The sequence below is a fragment of the Phyllostomus discolor genome, chromosome 2, assembly GCF_004126475.2.
Source record: "Phyllostomus discolor isolate MPI-MPIP mPhyDis1 chromosome 2, mPhyDis1.pri.v3, whole genome shotgun sequence".
In the NCBI taxonomy this organism is placed as follows: domain Eukaryota; kingdom Metazoa; phylum Chordata; class Mammalia; order Chiroptera; family Phyllostomidae; genus Phyllostomus; species Phyllostomus discolor.
The window spans coordinates 9553724-9575611 of NC_040904.2; the positions used below are offsets into that span (position 1 = coordinate 9553724).

The window sequence follows — 21888 nt, forward strand, 5'->3', positions numbered from 1 at the left end:
GAACTCGCAGACACGGGAGTTAAAACAGCCACTACAAATATGTTCAGGAATTTCAAGGAAGCCACGAACATGGTGAAGAGAGAAATGGACGACTCAAAAGAAAACAAAATGGAACCCCAAAAGCTGAAAAGTAGAATATCAACAGTAAAAAATTATAAGGATGTGCTTAAAAGCTCTTTAGACACTGCCGAGGAAAAGACCTGTGACCCTGAGGACATAGCCATGGAAATCATCCAAACCAGAGGACAGTGAGGGGAAAGAAAAGGAAAACCTTCAGGGAGCCTCAGGGAGCTGGGGAACAATGAAGTGGTCCAACACAAGTACAAACGGAATGCTTCAAAACAATGAATAAGTAAAAGCCAGGGAGAGGGCAACAGATACTTTAAGAGATAATGGCCAAATATGTTTGTAATTTGATGTCATCGATAAGTATATAGAAAACTGGAAAAACACTATAAACTAACCTGAACTAATTGACGTTTCTATAATATACCATCCCCCAAAACAGTAGGATTTACATTTTTAAGTGCATATGGAACATTCATCAGAACAAATCATACACTAGGCCATTAAGCAAGTCTCAATATACTTAATAGGACTGAAATCATACGGAGGATGTTTGACCTCAACAGAATCAGCAATCGCTGCCTAAAAGATATCTGGAAAATCGTCCAATATCAGGAAATTAAACAACACACTTCAAAATAATCCTGAGTCAAAGAAGAAATCACAATGGAAATTAGAAAATATTTTGAATAAGGTGAAAATAAACCCTGTGAGATACAGCTAACACAGTGCCCTGGGGGAAATGTAAAGCTTTAAGGACATATATTTTAAAAGAAGACAGGACTAAAATCAGTTATCTAGGTTTCTACCTTATGAAGCTATAAAAAGAAATACAAGTTGAACCCAAAAATAAGTAGAAGAAAGGAAATAATCAAGAAATGTAGAAATCTGCTGAATGGAAAATAGACAGACAAGAGAGAAAATCAATAAACCAAATTTGTTTTTTTGAAAAAAATCAATAAAATTGGTACATTTCTAGCTTTATCAGTCAAGAAAAAAGAGAAAAGATGTGAATTTCTAATATCATAAATGAAAGAAGGGTTACGAGCACAGATCTACAGACCAAAAGATTTAAACAGGATGAAAGCTGATACATTTAACAACTTAGATGAAACAGGCCTCTAACTGGAGAGACACACATTATAAAAACTCACACGAAATGAAACAGAAAACCTCGATAGCCCCCTGCCAAGTGAAGAAATCGAATTCATAGTTAAAACCTTTCCCACAAAGAAGACACGGAGCCCAAGTGCCTTGACTGCTGGAAATCCTAAGGAATGAGTATACCTTAAAAAGCTCTCCCATTCCAGTGCATTTAGCAAGGTTCCAGGATGCAAGCTCAATATGGGGAAGCCAAGAGTACTTCTACCTAGTAGCCCTAAATAATCAAAAAGAAAACAAACACACCGTCAACTGAAGCATCGACGGTGAAATAGCACACAAAGGGGACAGCACGTGGGTGTGGCCTGTGTCTGGAAAATGACAACACGTTGCTGGAACAGGCAACCCTAAAGGGCTGGACACACATATTGTGTCTGTAAGTTAAAAGACTCCATGTTGTTAAAACATCAGCTCTTCCCAAATTTATCTACAAGTTTAATGCCATTCCAATCAAAATTCCAGCATGCTTTTCTGTAGAAACGAATGAGCTAATTCTAGAACACATTCTAAAAGCTACATGAAAATGTAAAGGATCTAGATTAGCCAACTAATTCGGAAAAAGAGAACCAACATTGGAGGACATGCATCGCTTGATTTCGGGACTTAATTTAAAGCTACATTGCGTTGGTCAAGACAGTGTGTTATTGGTAAAATAATAAACATGTTTGTTATTGGCATAATAATAAACATAGAAGAATAGAATAAGTAAGAAAGTACAGAGACAGATCTTCACATACACCTCAACAGGTGTTTTTGGCAAGGATAATTCAATGGAGGAAGGATAATCTTGACCAATGAGGCTGGAACAACTCAGAGTACATTCAAAGATTAACTTGAAATGGATCGTAGCACTAAGCTTACAAAGTTACAACCCTAAGATATTTAGAAGTAAGCATCGGACAAAATCTGTGTGGCCTTGGGTTTAGACAACGATTTCTTAGATAGAACCATTAAAGAAAAATAAATCAATTGAATTGAATCAAAATTAAAAATGTCAGCTCTTTAAAAAACACTGTTAAGAAGATAAAAAGGTTCGTCACAGAGAGATTTTCCACTTCTATATATGACACGAGTGGCATCCACACTACATGAAGAACACTTACAACCTAATGGTAAGAGCGAACCAGCAGACGCTGTAAAATCGGGCAGAGTTCGGGACAGACCCTGCACTGAGGAAGACACCCAAATGGCAAACGAGCACAGGAGGTGATTGCCATCGTCAGTCACCAGGGAAACAAGCACCTCACCACCCGACCACGCCCGCCCTGTGACCGGCAATGCCGCCCCGAGATAGTCACTCAAGCAAAGTGATAACACCCCGAGGGCAGGTGTCCACCTCGGCTTCATTCGGAAACACCCAAACCTGGAGACAGCCCCATACACGTCAACAGGTGGATGGGTGCAGTGTGGCGCAGCCTCTCCGTAAAGCAGGACCCTGCCACTGAAAAGGAATGCACTGCTGTTGCCCACGGCACCAGGGGCCAGAAAGTGAGCCAGACGCGGAGAGCACGTGCTGCACGACTCCTTCACGTGGCCTGTTTTCAATGAGCCTGGGGGGCAGGGGTGGCCCGGCTCCAGGTGGGGGGCGGCCACTGGGAAGAGAGGCTGGGAGCCTCTGGCCCAAAGGAGATGCTCTACATCTTGACAAAGGTGGAGGTGGCAGGATGGCAGCCTTTTAAAAAGCTCATCAAACCGCACAATGAAATGGGGTGCATTTGATCACATGCAAGTCATATCGCAACAAAGCTGATTTTCAGCACAAGTGGTGAGTGGGAGAAGAGGGAAGTTCGGGTGAGGAATATGCAGCCAGTGGGGCAGGTGGGGCGGGGGTGGGAGGTGGCCAGCATTTCTGGGAAGGAGGCTGAGACCCTACGGGGACAGCAGGCCATGGACGCTGGCCACAGGAAGAGTGAGGAGCTCACGACCGGCACCTCGTTTGCGTGGTGGGCTGAACACCATCTGATCCTTTCGAGCTCAGGGACAGTGGTCCACTTCCTGCAGCAGTTCCGGCCACCGCCCCTAGTGGGCGATCTCACTGGGGTACTTGCACCTTTGTCAACTCGCGCCCTTGTGTGGGGCTGATGTCATCCTGACGTCAGAGGAGGCCGTTGGCCACGGCCCTTCGGCACACTGAGGCCGGGCAGGGGTGCTCAGCTCCCAGGGGAGGCCCTGCATCATGACTCGGTGTCCCTCGCACTCCCAGCCTGAGCCCAGAGCTGCCAGACGGAGGCCCCAAGGGCATGCAGACATGGGACCCCACAGGTCCTGCCACCTGCTCCTCCACGTTTTATTTCTACATTTGCTGTTTACTCCTGTAAGCTGGGAGCAGCCCTTCCCCCTCCCCCCATAGGGCCTCGGCCCATGGTGTAGCCCTGCGGGTGGATGATGGAGGTGCAGCCGGCCCACAGAGGCTGTGCTGCGTGCACCCCCACACCCGCTTCCTGATGAGTGACTATGGGGGACTGAGGACCCCTAGACCATGATGTGTCTGCAGGTGACCAGCCCCAGGGAAGGCCGGGGCACGGGCCCAGCAGGCACTGACCTTCCTCAGCAAGGACAACAGTCCCACCCAGTCACCGTTCCCAGAGCAGTTATGCCACTGCCCTTTGTGATCTCTTAGCCACTCATTCCCAGAAACACTTGGGGCTGCAGAGCGATGTCTGGTGAAACCCCATGTTCCTCCCCATCCCCCACCTTGAAATCAGACGAAGGAAGCGATCATGTGATGAAGAGAGTTTATTGGGGAGCCCAAGGAGATGCTGACAAGATGAGAATGGAGGTCAGGTGACTCAACAGAGAAACGTGGAGGGAAGCACAGGGGACTCAGGGGCAGGTGGAGGTGACTCCTGGGAGGCAAGAGGCTGGGGAAGAAGCGAGGTCAGGGGTTCCTGGGAACAGAGGTCAGGTAAGGACTGGGGGGACCGAGGGGGACCCCATCCTGGGTGGGGTCAGCCATGTAACATGGGTCAGGGCTGGACTGAGGGGTGGCTGGGAGGACCACAGTCACAAGGTGAGATCTGAACCCAGGTGGTCCTGGGGGGACATGCCCGGTCAGCAGCGGGACTTCTGGGCTGAGGCACGGACACAGCAGGCCGGGCGGGAGCACACAGGGCGGCAGATGAGGGACACGCAGGAGGCCGGGCGGCAGCAGCTGGGCTGGCAGCAGGAGGAGACGGGTGCGCAGCAGGCGGGTCTGCACACAGGGCGGCAGATGACAGACACACAGGAGGAGGGTCTGCAGCAGGATGAGGGGCAGCACACAGGCTTGCAGCAGACAGGTGTGCAGCACACAGGCTTGCAGCAGACAGGTGTGCAGCACACAGGCTTGCAGCAGACGGGCACACAGCAGGAGGGCTGGCAGGGGGAGGAGGTGCAGCAGGAGGGCTGGCAGCCAGACTGCTGGCAGCACAAGGGTGTGCAGGAGATGGTGCAGGCTGATTGGCAGGGGCTGGGCCCACAGGTCACCTGGCAGCAGGGGCTGGACACACAGCCCACTGGGGCACAGATGAGGGTCTGGCAGGGGGCTGGGGCACAGCAGCTGGGGACACAGCAGGAGGGCTGGCAGCAGCTAGGAGCACAGCAGGTGGACTGGCAGCAGCTGGGGACACAGCAGGAGGACTGGCAGCAGCTGGGGACACAGCAGGAGGGCTGGCAGCAGCTAGGAGCACAGCAGGTGGACTGGCAGCAGCTGGGGACACAGCAGGAGGGCTGGCAGCAGCTGGGGACACAGCAGGTGGGCTGCCAGCAGCTGGGGACACAGCAGGAGGGCTGGCAGCAGCTCTCTGGACAGTCATCCACCTGCTGGGAGTCAGTGCAAGAGTCACTGGAACCGGGCAGGCAGACACGGTTGCCGTAGCTCAGGTCACTGGAGCAGATGGACAGGGTGGAGGCGGCCATGGTGGGTGATGGGGCTGGAGGTGAGCTGGGAGGAGGTGTGAGTGTGTGAATGTGTGAGGTACCTGGGCCGTTGGCTTTTATACCCTCCTGGCTCAGTGTTCCAAGCCCTACAGCTGCCATTTCCGCCTTCCAGAAGCATCAGAGGTGTTTGTTTGCCTGGGATGTTTGTTGTCCAGCTTGTAAATCTAGATTGTCTAGCTCAGGAGCCTGTCCCATTGTGTCTGCAGGGGAACAGGAGTGGGTGGGCAGGTCCCAGCCTGGGTCCTCAGAGCAGGGGAAAGTGCAGGTGGAGTGGAGCTGGGGTCCCGCCTCAAGCTGTCCTGGATGTGCGGGGCATCGTCCCTTCAGAGGCGCATACAGCCTCAGCGCCTGGCTCACTTTGCAGGCAGCCGGCATTGAAGGTTTCCCAGCAGCTCACCACCTCCTCCCATGGGGATGCAGAACTGTTGCCACCTCATGTGGGAGGAAGCGCGAGCCAGGGGCATTGGGTGACTTCCCAGTGCAGCATGGGCACAACGGGACCTGGGCCTCTTGGCCGGAGCTCAGGGGGGCTTCTCATCGCCGAAGAGCCTCTCTCCGTGGCCAGCTGTCTGTCTGTGTGCCCACTTTCCGCCTTTCCTGGAGCTTGGAAGACCGCAGGACTCTGCATTCTAGGGCAAACCATGCAGCTCCCTGCCACGCAGAAAAGGGACAGCTTTCTGGGTGCCCGGTTCCCATGTGTGACCCACTTAGAGCACCTGGGCTGGACCATGGGTGGGTCACAGCCCTCTTCCCCCTCTCAGGTGGGATGCCTGGCTTCTCCTCCAAGGCAGCCCCCAACAGCCTGTCCCCAGCCCCCTGCTGGCTGGATACCCGGCCCGCCTACTCAGACAGCCTGTGGGGTCACCCGGTAGCAGAGGGCCACTGGGCACAGCAAAAAGATGCAAAACGTGCCCGAGGAGAGTGCCTCCTTCATTGTCTGCCAGCGCCCGCACCCCCTCAGGAAGCAGCGCCTGCACCCCTTTATTTTCTCCGTCTCTGTCTCTCTCTGCACCCACACACACTGGTACTCGGTCCATTCTCGTTCGCAGTAGTTACGCTCTATAAAGTTGCCACAAACCCTGAATTAGCAAATACCATGGTCCTGGGGAAATGCAAGGTGGGGTCCCTGTGATCCTCTGGGCACCATATTTGCATAACCGATCAATACATAGCCTTGTTTGGTGCATGCTTCTGCTTGAAGGCATTTTATTTAATGCACGTATTTAATGAGCATCTTACTTCACATCGTGCTGTAGCCACCTGCACTGTAACTCTCGCCCGAACGGGGTTACCTGACGTCTGTTTTCTCTGGGAGGCACGCTGCAGCCTTCCTGCGCTCACAGCCCCAGACGGACCTTCGGCTCCACGCTGTGGGCATTCTCACCAGCACAGTCACAAGTATAAGGCCCCCAAATGTGAAAAACACGGCGCTGAAGAGACCCTGGGAAGGACCTGTCCACAGACCGCGAGCTGAAACAAGAGGGGCGGTGCCTGTGCAGCCTCAGCCGGGAACGTGCGCCGTGGGGGACCCAGAGCTTCGGCAGCCCTGCACGCGTCTGCAGAGCGAGGTGGGCACTGTGAGGGTTGACGGGGCTGCAAATGCATCATAGTGAGCCGGTGAATTCACAAACGAGGGGTCCCTGAGTGATGCGGAGCTGTCTGTCTAGGCAGAGATACATATACTGTATGCGTATAGATAGCGTCTTTGTATACAAATTTTTAAAGTACCAGTTACACCGTATTTTACCCACGATGGTTTTTTTTTTTTTTTAATCTTAACCTGGAGCTCCTCTCCTATGAGTACACGAAGATTTCTCTTTCCCGTTGATAACTGCGTAGCATTCTGCACTGGTCCGTGTGCGTGTTTTCTGTAGCTGTGTAACGAATTACCACAAGCCTAGTGGCTTAAAAAAAAGGCACGTGTCGCTCACAGTCCCTGGGGGTTGAGCTGGGCTGAGTTAGCTGTGGGTTCACACCAGGGGGTCTCATCTGGAGGCTTGATGGGGGGGGGAGTTGCTTCCCAGCTCACGTGGTTCTCCTCAGAATCCAGCTCCTTGCCGGTGGCCCGACTGAGGGCCACTCCCATGCCTTGCTACGGGGCCCCCTCCACAGGAGCTCACATGGGACAGCTTGCTCCTTCGCAGCCAGCGCAGGACGTGTCTCCTCCCAAGACCAGTGCTGCAGTCCTGCGTACATAACGTAAACACGCCCACCTCATCACCTGCGCTGTGTTCTTTGTGCCTGAAGCAAGGCGAGGGTCCTGACCACTCTCGGGGGGCGAGGGCCACACAGCACACAGGATGCCCATGTTTTACTCCAAACTTAGAATAGCCCCTCCCACGCTGAGGTTATTGTTGTCCCCTTCTCCTTCAGCTATTGAGAGAGGTGTATTCATGTCCCCCACTCTGATGTTACCTTTCTCTATTCCTACTTCTGGTCCTGTCCGTTTCCATTGCTCTGTTTTAGGCTGTATGGTTAGGTCGTTCCACACACGCATGGAACTGTTCTGGCTTCCTGGCGGACTGACCCTTTTTGCTTTATGAAAGGTCTTTATCTCAAATAACACTTCTTACTTGAAGGTCTACTTTACTTGGTCATAACAAGCCACGCCAACCTCTCAAAGTGGGTGTTTGCATGATGTGTTCTTGTCGATGATCTTACTTCCACCCTCTGCAAGCATCACGCACACCTACAGTATTGTACCTACTCTTTGGCTACATGTTTTCTGCTTGCCCCAGAATGTTCTTTTTAATTGTTTCCTGACCACTTTGGGTTAATCACGTATATTTAGGATTCATCTCCCGTTTTTATTCGTGATGAACGATCCACTACAGGCATCGACTTTTCCTCGGGGCCTAAGGACGCCCCGTGAGCACTCTCGGCGACTCGGGCAAACACCGGCTCTCTTACCACTCTCAGAGCAATGCTAAGACCTCGGAATACTCTAGCTCCACTTACCTTTCTCACCCCTACTGTTAATGCTGTTTTGCATTTTATTTTTCTGTTAACAAGCAAGAAAAAAATGGGGCCCTGGCTGGTGTGGCTCAGTGGACTGAGTGTGGGCCTGCAAACCAAAAGATTGCTGGTTCGATTCCCACTCAGGGCACACGCCTGGGTTGCAGGCCAGGTCTCCAGTGGGGAGTGCATGAAAGGCAACCACACACTGATGTTTCTCTCCCTCTCTTTCTCCCTCCCTCCCTCTCTCTCTAAAAATCAATAAAATATTTTTTTTAAAGAAAAAATTGGGAAACACAAGCAAGCCTCATTTTCCATGCAGAAGCCTTGCGGTGGCTGTGCTTTCTGCAGGGAGATGGATGGGGGACCTGTGGGTCGCACGCGCAGCTTTCAGTGTTGGATAAATACAGATGGTGCAGGAAGGCTGTGGACAGGTGCGGGCTCTGTGCCTCACTGAGTGCTCAGGTGGGTCACGAGGGTGGGGGGAACTGCCCACCCCAGGACATGGAGGTGCCACTGCCAGACCATGCATGGCACCTGCTCGCAGCCCGCACCAGGGGATCCCCTGCACCAGAGGACGTGCTAGGGAGCCACAGTGAGAGATGTTCCGGCCTCTTGCCCTCCTTGGCCCAGACTTCTCCGGCCAGGCACTTGGGCACGTGTGGCACCCCAAGGAACAGAGTCCCCAGGTGTTCACGGGACCCATCCTAGGTGTCAACAAAAGGGCATTTGGACATGAAGGGATGGTTCTCTTGCGAAGCCAACTCAGACCCCAGGACTCGCTATTTGCAGACAAACATGACTTTCTACCTCAGCGTTATGAACCAGAGACAGCTCAGGACAGATGAATCGACAGGCCACACAACATACAGGAGCTTCATAGCTGAGCAACTTCTCGCAGAAGGAAAACACAACACTGGCACTAATGAGAGCCCTCTGAGGCCCAAACAGAAACAAGGAAGAAGGTGAACGAGCATCCTGTGGGGAAACACAAGCCACACAGGGTATAAAAGCCAACAGCCGAGGTACCTCACACACTCACACACACACTCACACATATCCTCCCAGCTCACCTCCAGCCCCATCGCCCACCATGGCCGCCTCCACCCTGTCCGTCTGCTCCAGCGACCTGAGCTACAGCAGCCGTGTCTGCCTGCCCGGTTCCAGTGACTCTTGCACTGACTCCTCTTGGCAGGTGGACGACTGTCCAGAGAGCTGCTGCCAGCCCTCCTGCTGTGCCTCCAGCTGCTGCCAGCCCTCCTGCTGTGTCCCCAGCTGCTGCCAGCCCTCCTGCTGTGTCCCCAGCTGCTGCCAGCCCTCCTGCTGTGTCCCCAGCTGCTGCCAGCCCTCCTGCTGTGTCCCCATCTGCTGCCAGTCCACCTGCTGTGCTCCTAGCTGCTGCCAGTCCACCTGCTATGTCCCCAGCTGCTGTCAGTCTACCTGCTGTGTCCCCAGCTGCTGTGCCCCAGCCACCTGTACAACTCTCGTCTGTGCCCCAGTGAGCTGTGGGCCCAGCCCCTGCCAATCAGCCTGCACCAGCTCCTGCATACCCTCATGCTGCCAGCAGTCTAGCTGCCAGTCCTCCTGCTGCACCTCCTCCCCCTGCCAGCAGGCCTGCTGTGTACCTGTCTGCTGCACACCTGTGTGCTGCACACCTGTGTGCTGCAAGCCCGTCTGCTGCAAGCCCATCTGCTGCACTCCCTGCACCTCATCCTGCTGCAGACCCTCCTCCTGTGTGTCTGTCATCTGCCGCCCTGTGTGCAGACCCGCCTGCTCCTCTTGCTGTGCCCCCACCTCCTCCTGCTGCCAGCCCAGCTGCTGCCGCCCATCCTCCTGCGTGTCCCTCATCTGCCGCCCCGTGTGCTCCCGCCCAGCCTGCTGTGTCCGTGCCTCAGCCCAGAAGTCCCGCTGCTAAGGGGTCTTCTTACAGGTTTACAGGCACCCCAAAACTCAACAACTCACTGCCATCTGTACCCCCAGGATTCTTTACTCAGAGCCAAGACAGCTGTCAAGTCTGCTTCATAGGTCCCTGCACTGGGTATCTGTGGTCGTCTGGCTGCCACTGTGCATTTCTGCCTCTGGAAAAAGCTCACCCATTTTCCCAAGTAGAGACTTCCCCAAACCCACGTGCCCTGCCATCCAGCCCAGGCTGGCAGTGACCCCAGCAAGGCCGGCTGGACTCTCCCAGGCCCTGGAGCCTGGAACGGGGTGAAGGGAGAGAAGCCGGTCGCTCCTCACTGCCCCCCACCCCCATGTGGCCCCAGCACCTCCACTGCACCCTCTGCCGGTGTCTTCATCCTCCCCCACCCCAGCCCCTGACCTGTGTGCTGTCCGTCCCATCCAATAAATTCCTTTCCTGATGCCTTTAACCAGCACTCGTTTCTATTCTTTAACAATGACCTCTACCTGACATCCCCCAGGTAAGGGTGGTCCCGGGGGGTTCCTCAGGGCCACCGTGTTCCTGCCCCTTCAGCAGTGTCCAGGAAGTCCCCCGTCACTCGGGCCACAAGCATGTCCAAGAGATGGACCCACCTTCTGGGCCCAAAGGCTGAATAACCTGACAGCAGTGCCTGCCCTGGGAGGGGCCGCCCTTTGGGGGTGACTCGGACACTCTTCAGCACCCCCACTCAGGAGGGCCTGTTCAGGAAGGAGTTAGCCCAGCGGGCCTGGGGCGGCCATCGCCAGGCCTGCTCATGAGGCTGACCCTGGGCCAGCGCCGGGGAACAGGGACTCCGGGGGGGCTCTCAGCACATGTGATGCGAGTGCCACACTGGCCCAAACCATCTGCACGGACACGGTGGCCGTGCTGACACTTGCTCTCCCTCTGGGGGTCTGGAGTTTTGGGCACGTGCTGAGTAGGGGTGCCACGTGACCAGCCCCGATAAGAGCCCCGGGGGCTGGGCTCTGACGAGCTCTCTGGCGGGCATCTCGCACTCCTGCCTGAGCAGGTAAGTGCATCCTGCATGATCCACAAGGACGGGCTCTGAGTGCTGGCCGCGCCTGGTGTCCCCGACTCCTGCCCATGTCATGTGGCTTTTCCCTGCAATGATTTAGCTCTGCATACTGAGTCCCGGGAGTTGTACAGAGTCATCGAAACTCAGGGGTGCTGGGGACCCCAACGTTCATCAGAATGAATAAAATGTTCACGCCTGATCATAACAAACAGGGCCTAGAGCGAGCACAGACACATTTCACAGTATGTAAATCTCACGCAAATAACGCTGACTTTTTAAAAGAACGCAGTCAGGGGGATGAAAACACCCGCCCCAGACTGGGATGAGGGGTCTGCAGTGCACCTGCCCACAGCGCTGTGCTGAAGCCGGCTGGCCCAGCCCCAGGGCACTGACCGGGCCCCTCGCTGCCCGGCCCCATGTTCAGTGACACCACGCTGGGGGCTCCTGGGAGAGTAGTCACGCTGTGGTGACTGGCAAACGCCACAGATCAGGACTCGTTTTGTTTCTGTCTCACAGGCATCTAGTCATGAGACATTTACCAGCACACTGTTGCACATATATGACAAAGAACTCATATTTGGAATATATAATCATTTTCTGCAAATCCCGAAGAAATACAAATAACACTATTTAACAAAAATGATCAAATGCAAGAGATGCTCAGATCAGGAATCAACGCAGCAATGCCACAGCCCTGCACACTTTCCGGAACAGAGAAGGTCCTGACCGACCGACACCACCTCATTCACACAGAATGTGCAGTGACTGGACCTGACTAACGGGAGTGTGCACATCTTTGGAGGTTTGTTGGGCAGTGTACGCTTAACGGAGCATACAAGAGAAGCATATTTCTGCTCTGCCACCCCATGCGCTCCCTCCCCACCTGTGCATCCCCGCCTCAGCACGCAAGTCCTGCTGCTGACGGGCACAACCCTGTGGGGCCACATGCCCCGAGGAGTCTCCCTACCCATCAGCCCCTGACTTCCCACCTTCCTGAGCCTTCAGCACCCAGGTATAGCTCAGACCCTACTTCCTCCAGCCCAGCCCAGCCCAGCCCAGGTCTGGGAGCCTGAAACGCTCACGGAGCTTTTCTCCTGACTGGGACCCATGGGTGCCCTGGCTGTGCCACAGCGTGCTTCTCCGCTCCAGGCCACATCCCTCCTTTGGTCAGGAATGGGTGCTGTCTGACCCCGGTCCTGCACAAAGCAGTGTTGCTCTCAGCCTCTGAGCACCCATCAAAACTCCGCTCCCCCCACCGGCCCTTCATGCTGACTGCACATATCTGGGGGTGGGAGGGGCAGCCGTGAGACCTGGGCCCCTCGGCGGCCTTGCTATCACCAGTTTTGGGAAATTCGGGGGGGGCTCCTGCACATGACAGTGGGAAGCTCATGTCTCCTTCCTGCCGTCATTCACTGTTTGACCACTGTCACAGGTCCTGCAGGGCAATAGAAGCTTTGTTCCAGGACGAGTCCTGTGGGCCCTGCCTGGCCTGGCACTCAGACTGTCCTCTTGGGATGGTTGGGCACCCTGAACTCACACACACAGACGCAGACACTGGGACGCCCGGTGGCCCAGCACTGAGCCAGCTGCTGGGATGCAGAGGGCAGAGACCAGCACACAGCTTTCGGAGCTCCACCTGCTGGGCAGGGCTGGGGGAGAGCAGATGGGAAAGGGAAGATCCCGGGCAGCTGCGGTGCAGAAAGCCCAGAACGTGTGAGAACGAGCCCAGACTGTGGAGTGGGAGACACATGTGAACACACGTGTGCAGAGGTGCTCAGAGGCAGGCTCACTCACGGCTGACCAAAGACTCGTAGCACAGACTCCTGGACCTAGAGCTGCAGAGCACAGCAGGAGACACTGGTGCTGTGACCGTCACCACACGGCCCCCAAGGCCTGAAGAACTGGTCTATCGTGTCTTCATTTGCATTCGTTTCAAAGTGCTTCCTAACTTCCCTTTCAATTTCTTCTTCGACCCACCTGTTGTTTAAGTCTGTGTTGTTTGATTTCCACACATTTGCGAATTTTCTCAGTTTTCCTTCTGGAATTGATTTCTAGTTTCATTCCATTGTGGTCAGACAAGGTGCTTTGTGGGATTTCAACATTTTTAAATGTATTGAGATTGTCCTGTGGTTTAACATATGGTCCAACAGGAGGGTGTTCCATGCGCACTTGAGAAAAATGTGTTTTCTGCTGCTGCTGAGTTGAGTGTTGTGTGTATGTCTATTACGTCCAGTTGCTCTACAGTGCTCCTCACGTCCTGTTTCACTATTGATCTTTGATCTAGTTGTCCTATCATGTCATTTTTTAACTAGTGGGGATCACTTATTGATGTCTCCATGTGTTATTGTAGGACTGGAATTATCTATTTCTTTCTTCAATTCGGTCAGTCTTTTTCTGTATCCATGTTGGAGGTCTGTTGGTGGTAGGTGCATATATGCTTATAATGGTCATATAGTCTCGACATGCTGACCCTTTTATCAATATTTGAAGTCTTCATTTGTCTCTTATAATAATTTTTAACTCAAGGTCTGTTTTTCTGATTTTATTGTAGGCATCCAGCTTTCTTTTCGTTACTATTTCATTAAATATCTGTTTTCAATTCTTTCACTTTCAATATATTTGTATTTTTTAATCTAAAGCGAGTGACCTGACTCAAGAATACATAGACAAGCTGAAGAGACATAAAACAAGTGATGAAATTGAATCAGTCATTAAAATCCTCCTCTAAAAGAAAAGCCTGGGGCCAGATGGCTTCAATGCTGAATTCTACTAAACATTTCCCAAAGACTTGGCACCAAGCCTTCTCAAACCCTTCCAAAGAACACAATACGAGGGAGGACTTTTTAAAAATATATATTTTATTGATTATGCTACTACAGTTGTCCCATTACCCCCCTTCATTCCCCTCCACCCTGCATACCCCCTCCCACCCACATCCCCCCTTTAGTTCATGCCTATGGGTCATAAGTTCTTTAGCTTCTACATTTCCCATACTATTCTTGCCCTCCCCCCTCTATTTTCTACCTACCATCTATGCTACTTATTCTGTGTACCTTTTCCCCTCTCTCCTCCTCTCACTCCCCTGTTGCTAACCCTCCATGTGATCTCCATTTCTGTGGTTCTATTCCTGTTCTAGTTGTTTTCTTTGTTTTTGTTTTAGGTGTGGTTGTTAATAATTGTGAGTTTGCTGTCATTTTACTGTACATGTTTTTTATCTTCTTTTTCTTAGATAAGTCCCTTTAACATTTCATATAATAAGGGTTTGGTGATGATGAACTCCTTTAATTTGGCCTTATCTGAAAAGCAGTTTATCTGCCCTTCCATTCTAAATGAAAGTTTTACTGGATAGAGCAACCTGGGATGTAGGTCCTTGCTTTTCATGACTTCAAATACTTCTTTCCAGTCCCTTCTTGCCTGCAAGGTCTCTTTTGAGAAATCAGCTGACAGTCTGATGGGAACTCCTTTGTATGTTGCTGTCTCCTTATTTCTTGCTGCTTCTAGGATTCTCTCCTTCATTTTTACCTTGGTTAATGTGATTATGATGTGCCTTGGTGTATTTCTTCTTGGGTCCAACTTCTTTGGGACTCTCTGAGCTTCTTGTACTTCCTGGAAGTCTATTTCCTTTGCCAGATTGGGAAGTTCTCCTTTATTATTTGTTCAAATAAGTTTTCCACTTGTTGCTCTTCCTCTTCTCCTTCTGTTATCCCTGTAATTTGGACATTGGAATGTTTAAAGATGTCCTGGAGGTTCCTAAGCCTTTCTTCATTTTTTTGAATTTTTGTTTCCTCATTCTTTTCTGTTTGATTATTTCTTTCTTCCTTTTGGTCCACTCCATTGATTTGAGTTCCAGTTTTCTTCCTATCACCATTGGTTCCCTGTGCATTTTCCTTCATTTCACTTAGCATAGCCTTCATTTTTTCATCTAATTTGTGACCAAATTCAACCAATTCTGTGAGCATCCTGATCACTAGTGCTTTGAACTGTGCATCTGATAGGCAGCTATGTCTTCATCGCTTAGTTGCATTTGCTGTGGAGCTTTGATCTGTTCTTCCGTTTGGGCCATTTTTTCTTGTCTTGTCGCACCTGTTATGTATGAGGGATGGAGCCTTAGGTGTTTACCAGGGAGGGACAACCCAGTAGTTGAGTTGTGATGCTGTATGTGGGGGCGGGGTCTGAGAGGGAACAATGGCACTTGCTCTGCTCTCTGTCAGATTTCAGTCCCTTCCTCTGCTTCCTTCAAGGAAACTGGGCCTTTCTGGTGCTGATTCCAGTGTGGGTGGGCTTGTGCATGTTCTAGGGCCCTGTGGGTCTCTCCATCACACCCTCCTGTGAGGCTGGGAGTCTCTCCCTGTGCCTCAACCCCCAGATGTGTTTTGAGGCTTTATCTCCTGGCACTGGGACCCTGGGTTGTGAGGTCTGTCTCACTCCCCAGTTTTGCCTGGTTTATCTGCACACAAATGTGGGACTGCCAGGCCAGCTAGCCTCCTTGCACACCGTGCCTCACTTCACAATCACCACCTCACTGGTTCTGCCTGTTGCCACCCCACGCCTTGGGTCTGCCAGCCACCGCCTGCATGCCCAGGGTCTGCCCGCTACAGTCTAGCGCGCCCAGGATTTGTCAGCTGCTGCCTTGCACACCCGGTGCCACCGCCTTTTTTTTTTTTTTTTGCTGCAACCCCTCTCCGCCCAGCTGCCCAACTCTGCCCCTCCTACCAATCTGGATGAATGTGTTTATTTTAACTCCTTGGTTGTCAGACTTTCATACAGTTCAATTTTCTGTCAGTTCTGGTTATTATTTGGTTTCTAAATTGTTGTTGTCCTTATTTTGGTTGTGCAAGGAGGCACAGTGTGTCTACCTATGCCTCCATCTTGGCTGGAAGTCTGAGGGAGCACTTTTTAACGCGTTCTGTGAGGTAGTTCAGCATCATCCTGATACCAAAGCCAGATAAACACAACAAAAGAACACTACAGAGCAATATTCTTTATAGACAAAGGTTTAAAATCTTCAACAAAATACAGTCAAACCAAATCCAACATCATATTAAAGGGATTATATCCAAGAAACAAATGCGATTTATCCCAAGAAAGAGTGATTCTCATATGAAAATCCATCAGTGTAAAATTGACAGAATGAAGGGGGAACCACACATGATCTCAATTGATGTAGAAAAAGTATTTGATTAAAAAAAAGACCTCTTTCATGATAAAAAAAATTCAACAAAGTAGGGATAGAAGGAAACTTCCTCCACATAACAGAGGGTGTTATGAAAAAGCCATGGCTAACATAGTATTCAATGGTGAAAGACTAAAAGCCTTCACCTCTAAGACAAAGAATAAGACAAGGATATCCCTTTCACCTCTTCTATTCAACACAGTACTGGAAGTTCTAGACAGAGAAACTGGGCAAGAAAAGGGAAGACATTCAAATTAGAAAGAAAGAAAGAAAACTTACTACAAAGCTACAGTAATCACAACAGAGCTACTGGCATAAGGATAGACAAATAGACCAATGGAATAAAATTGAGAGTCCAGAAATAAACCCACAAATATATGGCCAATTGATTTCTAACAAGAGTGTTGAGACCATTCGGTGGAGAAAGAATAGTCTCTTCAATAAACAGTTCTGTGTCAACTGAATATTTACATGCAAAAGAATGAAGCTGAACCCTATCTCACACCATATATAAAAATTAACTCACATCCAGCTTTTGGCTTGGAGAAGGCTTAGTTGCAACCTTCTTTGCTCATCCTGAATCTGGGTTCATCTGACACCAACCACCTCTACCAAGTTGCCAAAGTTTGACCCCAACAAGATCAAAGTTGTATACCTGAGGCACACCGGTGGGAAAGTCAGCACCACATCTGCCCTGGCCTCTAAGATCAGCCCCCTGGGCCTGTCCCTAAAAAGGTTTGGTGATGACATTGCCAAAGCAACCAGTAATTGGAAGAGTCTGAGGATCACAGTGAGGCTGACCACTCAGAACGGACAGACCCAGACTGAGGTAGTGACTTCTGCCTCTGCCCTGATCTGCAAAGCCCTCAAAGAACCACCACGAGACAGAGAGGAACAAAAAAAAACCCATTACTCACAGTGGAAATATCACTTTTGATGAGATTGTCAACACTGCCTGACAGATGTGGCACCAATCTGTACCTAGAGAACTCTCTGGAACCCTTAAAGAGGTCCTGGGGACTGCCCAGGCTGTGGGCTGCACTGTTGATGGCTGTCACCCTGGTGACATCACAGATGACGGCAGCAGTGGTTCAGTGGGCTGCCCGCTTAGTTAAGAACTACAGAGAAAAATATTTCAATTAAAGATCATTTGATGACCAAAAATAAAACACACCTCAAATAGATCAAAAACCTAAATATAAGAGCTAAAGCTATAATTCTTAGAAGAAAACAGAGGGCACACCTTGAGTACCCAGCTTAGGTGATAGGGGAGACTGTGTCACTGGATCCTACAGGACACCTACTACATTAGGCCACACTACCAAGACACGGAGTCAAAGTAGATTTACTTAATACATAGAAACAAACACAGGGAGGCTACAAAAATAAGGAGACAAAGAAACATCACCCAAATGAAAAAACAAATCAAAACTCCAGAAAAAGAGCTAAATGAAATGGAGATAAGCAATATATCAGATGCAGAGTTCGAAACACTGGTTATAAGGATGCTCAAGGAACTTAGTGAGGACCTCAGCAGCATAAGAAAGATCCAGTCAGAAACAAAGGATACACTAATTGAAATAAAGAACAATTTACAGGGAAACAATAGCAGAATACATGAAGCCGAGAATCAAAGCAATGATTTGAAACACAAGGAAGAAAAAAAACAACCAGTCAGAACAACAAGAAAAAAGAATCCAAGAAAATGAGAATAGTATAAACAGCCTCTGGGACAACTTCAAACATTCCAACATTCACATCATGGGGGGGCCAGAAAGAGAAAAGAAAGAGCAAGGAATTGGAAATCTATATGAAATAATGATGAAAGAAAACTTTCCTAACTTGGTGAAGGAAATAAACATGCAAGTCCAGGAAGCACAGAGTCCCAAACAAGATGAATGCAAAGAGGCCCACTCCAGGACACATCATAATTAAAATGCCAAAGGTTAAAGATAGAGAGATGGGAGGGAGGCACTGTGGGGAAATGGGTGAAGAGGTGAGGGGATTAAGAAGTACAAACAAGTAGTTCCAGAATAGCCATGGGGATGTAAAGTACACAATAGGAATGGAGTAGCCAAAGAACTTATATGCATGGCCCATGGACATGAACAATGGTAGGGGTGGGGCATGGAGGGATGAGGGTGCAAAGGGGAAAAATCAGGAAAACTGTAATAACATAATCACTAAAATATAATTTTTAAAAAATAGGTAAGCTGGACTTCATCAGGATTTTCAAGTTTTGTATATGAAAGGACAGTCTGCAGAGAGTGAAAAGACAACCCACAGAATGGAAGAAAATACTCACAAATTTCAGTTCTGATCAGGGTCTAGTATACATCATACATAAAGAACCCCTACAACTCAACAACGAAAAGACAAAGTAACCAGAAAGAATACTTCTCCAGAGAAGATACACAAACGGCCACCAGCCCGTGAAAGCAAGCCCAGCATCCTCGGTTGTTTGGAAACGACAAATCAAGCCTTCAACAGGATGCCACTTCACACGCAGTACGGTGGCCGGAATCAAAAAATAAATAAATCAGCCCTGGCTGGTGTAGCTCAGCGGATTGAGCACGGGCTGTGAACCAAAGCATCGCAGGTTCAATTCCCAGTCAGGGTACCTGCCTGGGTTGCAGGCCATGGCCCCCAGCAACCGCACATTGATGTTTCTCTCTCTCTCTCTTTCTCCCTCCCTTCCCTCTCTAAAAATAAATAAAATATTTTAAAAATAAATAAATAAATAAATCACAAGTGTTGGCAAGCGGGTGAAGTAGGGAGCCCTCCCACACTGCTGTTGAGAACGTGAACTTGTACAGCCACTGTGGGCCTGGCAGGTCCTCCAAAGTTAAACACAGAGTTACCACGTGACCCAGCAGTTCCACTGCTGTGTATACAGCCAAGGGAATGGAAGAGAGGTATTCAGGCAAAAACCTTTGCAAAAAAAATGTTCATAGCACTATTCACATTCACCAAAGGTGGAAATAACTCACATGCCGTCGCAGAGGAGTGGGTAAACAAAATGCGGCCCACCCATACCTCGGAACATCTCTTACCCATGTGCGGGAGCGGGGCGCGGGCATGTGCCGCGGTGGGATGAACTTGAAACTCCGTGGTGAACGAAATGAACCCCACTCGAAAGGTCACATGCGGTTCGGGTTTTTGTGTGAAATGTGCAGACGGGCAAACCCGCGGGGACAGAGAGCGGAGCAGCGGTCGACCGGCACAGGGAGGGGCTGCCTAACTGCACAGGGTTTCCTTCGTCGTGCAGGGAATGTTCTGGAACCGGAGCCTGAGCACGGTTGCACAACAGTGCGACTGTACTAAATGTCCCGGAATTACACACTTGAAGATGGTGGAAACGGTGGATTTTATATTTCGTGTTATCTCACACACTCGGGAAACACCCCTGTTGCCGGCGGCCCCGCCCCCCAGCGCAGCAGCCCTGGGCGTGACCCTCGTTGTGAGTCTCAGTTGATCTTACCGGTGGGGCATCTGTGTTTTACTTTGAGAGACTTTAATTACTAATGAGATCCTATAGCTTTGCCTATGGTTATTGATCATTTCAATGACTTGAATTTTGTACTTGATTCCTTTTATTATGCTCTGTGTTAGTTCTAAGGACATTTCAATGTTCGCACTAAACTTTCATCTATTGTGCACATGGCAAATGTGTCCTCACTTTATACCCCGTAAAGGTTCCCTTTGGGTTGTGGTTGAAATTACATCAATGACCAGTTGTGCCCCAGCCTCTCCGCTCCAGCCTCGTCAATGCCCGCCTTCTCCAGGTTAATCCCACCCCTCCTTCATGTCCCGGCCAGGGCTTGCTCTCCCAGGACAACTGACCATACATGCATGGGCCTCAGGAACATGCTTTGGGACGCAAAGGTCCCTGAATGTGGTCCTCCCAGCACCCCAGGGAGCCAGGCCCTCTGCAGTCCCCCTCTCCTTCCTGGGGAGGGGAGGTCCTTGCCTGTCCTCAGCCTCATCATCCTCACACCCTGGGCCGACATCATAGAGGTTCACAGAGCCCACCCAGGAGGGGCCTGTCCTCACGTCGCCTTTTCTCCAGAACAGGTACCTCCGTCCACTTCTTTACCAGTCACAGACCGGGCTGCTGGCCCCGGGGAGGGCCTGCGCAAAGAAGCTGGACCATACAGCGTGCATCCTTGTGGGACCAGATGTCACCCGGTGCCCTGGCACATGACTCACCGGGGGAAACTGCAGGGTCAGCCGAAGAGAAGCTGCGGCTTCCTTCGAGGTGTCCCTGCCGGGGTCAGACTCAGGCCAGGGACAGCCAGCCCTGCGCAGGGCAGCCTAAACTTTATGAGATGACCAAGGACATCTCATGACAACAGGCCTGACCGTAATGAAGGTGTTCACAGGCAACACCAACAAGGAAGGGAGGGCGTGGGGGCCGCCTGCTGGGGCAACACACACGTACCCAGGGAGGAGTATAAAAGCTGACAGCCCCGGGAACCTCACACACTCACTCACCTTCACACACTCACACCTCCTCCCAGCTCACCTCCAGCCCCACCACCCCACCATGGCCGCCTCCACCCTGTCTGTCTGCTCCAGCGACCTGAGCTATGGCAACCGCGTCTGCCTGCCTGGTTCCAGTGACTCTTGTACTGACGCCTCCTGGCAGCTGGACGACTGTCCCGAGAGCTGCTGCCAGCCCTCCTGCTGTGTCCCCAGCTGCTGCCAGCCCTCCTGCTGTGTCCCCAGCTGCTGCCAGCCCACCTGCTGTGTCCCCAGCTGCTGCCAGTCCACCTGCTGTGTCCCCAGCTGCTGCCAGCCCACCTGCTGTGTCCCCAGCTGCTGCCAGCCCTCCTGCTGTGTCCCCAGCTGCTGCCAGTCCACCTGCTGTGCTCCTAGCTGCTGCCAACCCTCCTGCTGTGTCCCCAGCTGCTGTGCCCCAGCCCCTTGCCAGACCCTCATCTGTGCCCCAGTGAGCTGTGTGTCCAGCCCCTGTTGCCAGGCAACCTGTGGGCCCAGCCCCTGCCAATCAGCCTGCACCATCTCCTGCACACCCTTGTGCTGCCAGCAGTCTAGCTGCCAGCCCTCCTGCTGCACCTCTTCCCCCTGCCAGCCCTCCTGCTGTGTGCCCGTCTGCTGCACACCCGTCTGCTGCACTCCTGTCTGCTGCAAGCCCGCATGCTCTGTGCCCGTCTGTTCTGGGGCCGCCCCCTGCTCAGCCCCCTCATGCTGCCAGCCCACCCCCTGCTGCAGACCCTCTTCCTGCGTGTCCCTCATCTGCCGCCCTGTGTGCAGACCCACCTGCTGCGTGCCTGTCTCCTCCTGCTGTGCCCCCACCTCCTCCTGCTGCCAGCCCAGCTGCTGCCGCCCAGCCTCCTGCGTGTCCCTCATCTGCCGCCCTGTGTGCTCCCGCCCGGCCTGCTGTGTCCGTGCCTCAGCCCAGAAGTCCCGCTGCTGACTCTTTCCAGGCCTCATCCAGGGTCCTTCCCCAACAGTAGGCTGACTTCCCAGCCAGCGACACCCACTGTGGCTTTCACCACAGCAAGAGACAGGACAAGCTCCTTCTCCTTATCTGGACCCTCAATAACCACCAAATCCTTCCTGATGCTGGCAAACAGATGCGTCCCCACCACAGCCCCACCCTGCCCACTGAGCCCCTGTGTGAGCCCTGTTGCCCCGGCA

At 51.6% G+C, this 21888-nt stretch overlaps 3 protein-coding genes and 1 pseudogene across 4 annotated transcripts; 3 read left to right on the forward strand and 1 right to left on the reverse strand.

Moving 5' to 3' along the window:
• Positions 1-4202: 4202 nt before the first annotated feature.
• LOC114490639 (keratin-associated protein 10-7-like) lies at positions 4203-5124 on the reverse strand. Its single transcript, XM_028504715.2, has 2 exons — positions 4693-5124; positions 4203-4626 (listed from the first exon to the last, which is right to left on the reverse strand). The coding sequence occupies exons 1-2, from the start codon at positions 5122-5124 to the stop codon at positions 4279-4281; spliced, it is 780 nt and encodes a 259-aa protein (XP_028360516.1). The 3' UTR covers positions 4203-4278.
• A 4049-nt stretch (positions 5125-9173) lies between these two features.
• Positions 9174-10015, forward strand: LOC114490421 (keratin-associated protein 10-3). The gene is made up of 2 exons (XM_028504368.2): positions 9174-9425; positions 9600-10015. The coding sequence occupies exons 1-2, from the start codon at positions 9194-9196 to the stop codon at positions 10013-10015; spliced, it is 648 nt and encodes a 215-aa protein (XP_028360169.1). The 5' UTR covers positions 9174-9193.
• A 3441-nt stretch (positions 10016-13456) lies between these two features.
• Positions 13457-17342, forward strand: LOC114490641 (annotated as a pseudogene).
• A 3388-nt stretch (positions 17343-20730) lies between these two features.
• On the forward strand, positions 20731-21664 carry LOC114490420 (keratin-associated protein 10-7-like). 2 transcript variants are annotated; one of them, XM_036017495.1, is made up of 2 exons: positions 20731-21443; positions 21546-21664. In XM_036017495.1, the coding sequence occupies exons 1-2, from the start codon at positions 20774-20776 to the stop codon at positions 21662-21664; spliced, it is 789 nt and encodes a 262-aa protein (XP_035873388.1). In that variant the 5' UTR covers positions 20731-20773. The 2 variants fall into 2 exon arrangements, with proteins under 2 accessions (XP_035873388.1, XP_035873387.1); XM_036017494.1 differs by having other exon boundaries at positions 20731-21140; positions 21240-21664.
• The last annotated feature ends 224 nt before the right edge of the window (positions 21665-21888 follow it).

What these genes read in the sequence shown, in the direction of transcription:
- LOC114490421 (XM_028504368.2), top strand. Translation starts at nt 9,194, where the DNA reads ATGGCCGCCTCCACCCTGTCCGTCTGCTCCAGCGACCTGAGCTACAGC. An exon ending in CTGCTGCCAGCCCTCCTGCT is followed by an intron (nt 9,426 to 9,599) that starts GTGTCCCCAGCT and finishes TCTGTGCCCCAG; the next exon opens with TGAGCTGTGGGCCCAGCCCC.
- LOC114490639 (XM_028504715.2), bottom strand. Translation starts at nt 5,124, where the DNA reads ATGGCCGCCTCCACCCTGTCCATCTGCTCCAGTGACCTGAGCTACGGC. An exon ending in TGTCCAGCCCCTGCTGCCAG is followed by an intron (nt 4,627 to 4,692) that starts GTGACCTGTGGG and finishes TTGTGCTGCCAG; the next exon opens with CAGTCTGGCTGCCAGCCCTC.
- LOC114490420 (XM_036017494.1), top strand. Translation starts at nt 20,774, where the DNA reads ATGGCCGCCTCCACCCTGTCTGTCTGCTCCAGCGACCTGAGCTATGGC. An exon ending in CTGCTGTGTCCCCAGCTGCT is followed by an intron (nt 21,141 to 21,239) that starts GTGCCCCAGCCC and finishes CCTGCCAATCAG; the next exon opens with CCTGCACCATCTCCTGCACA.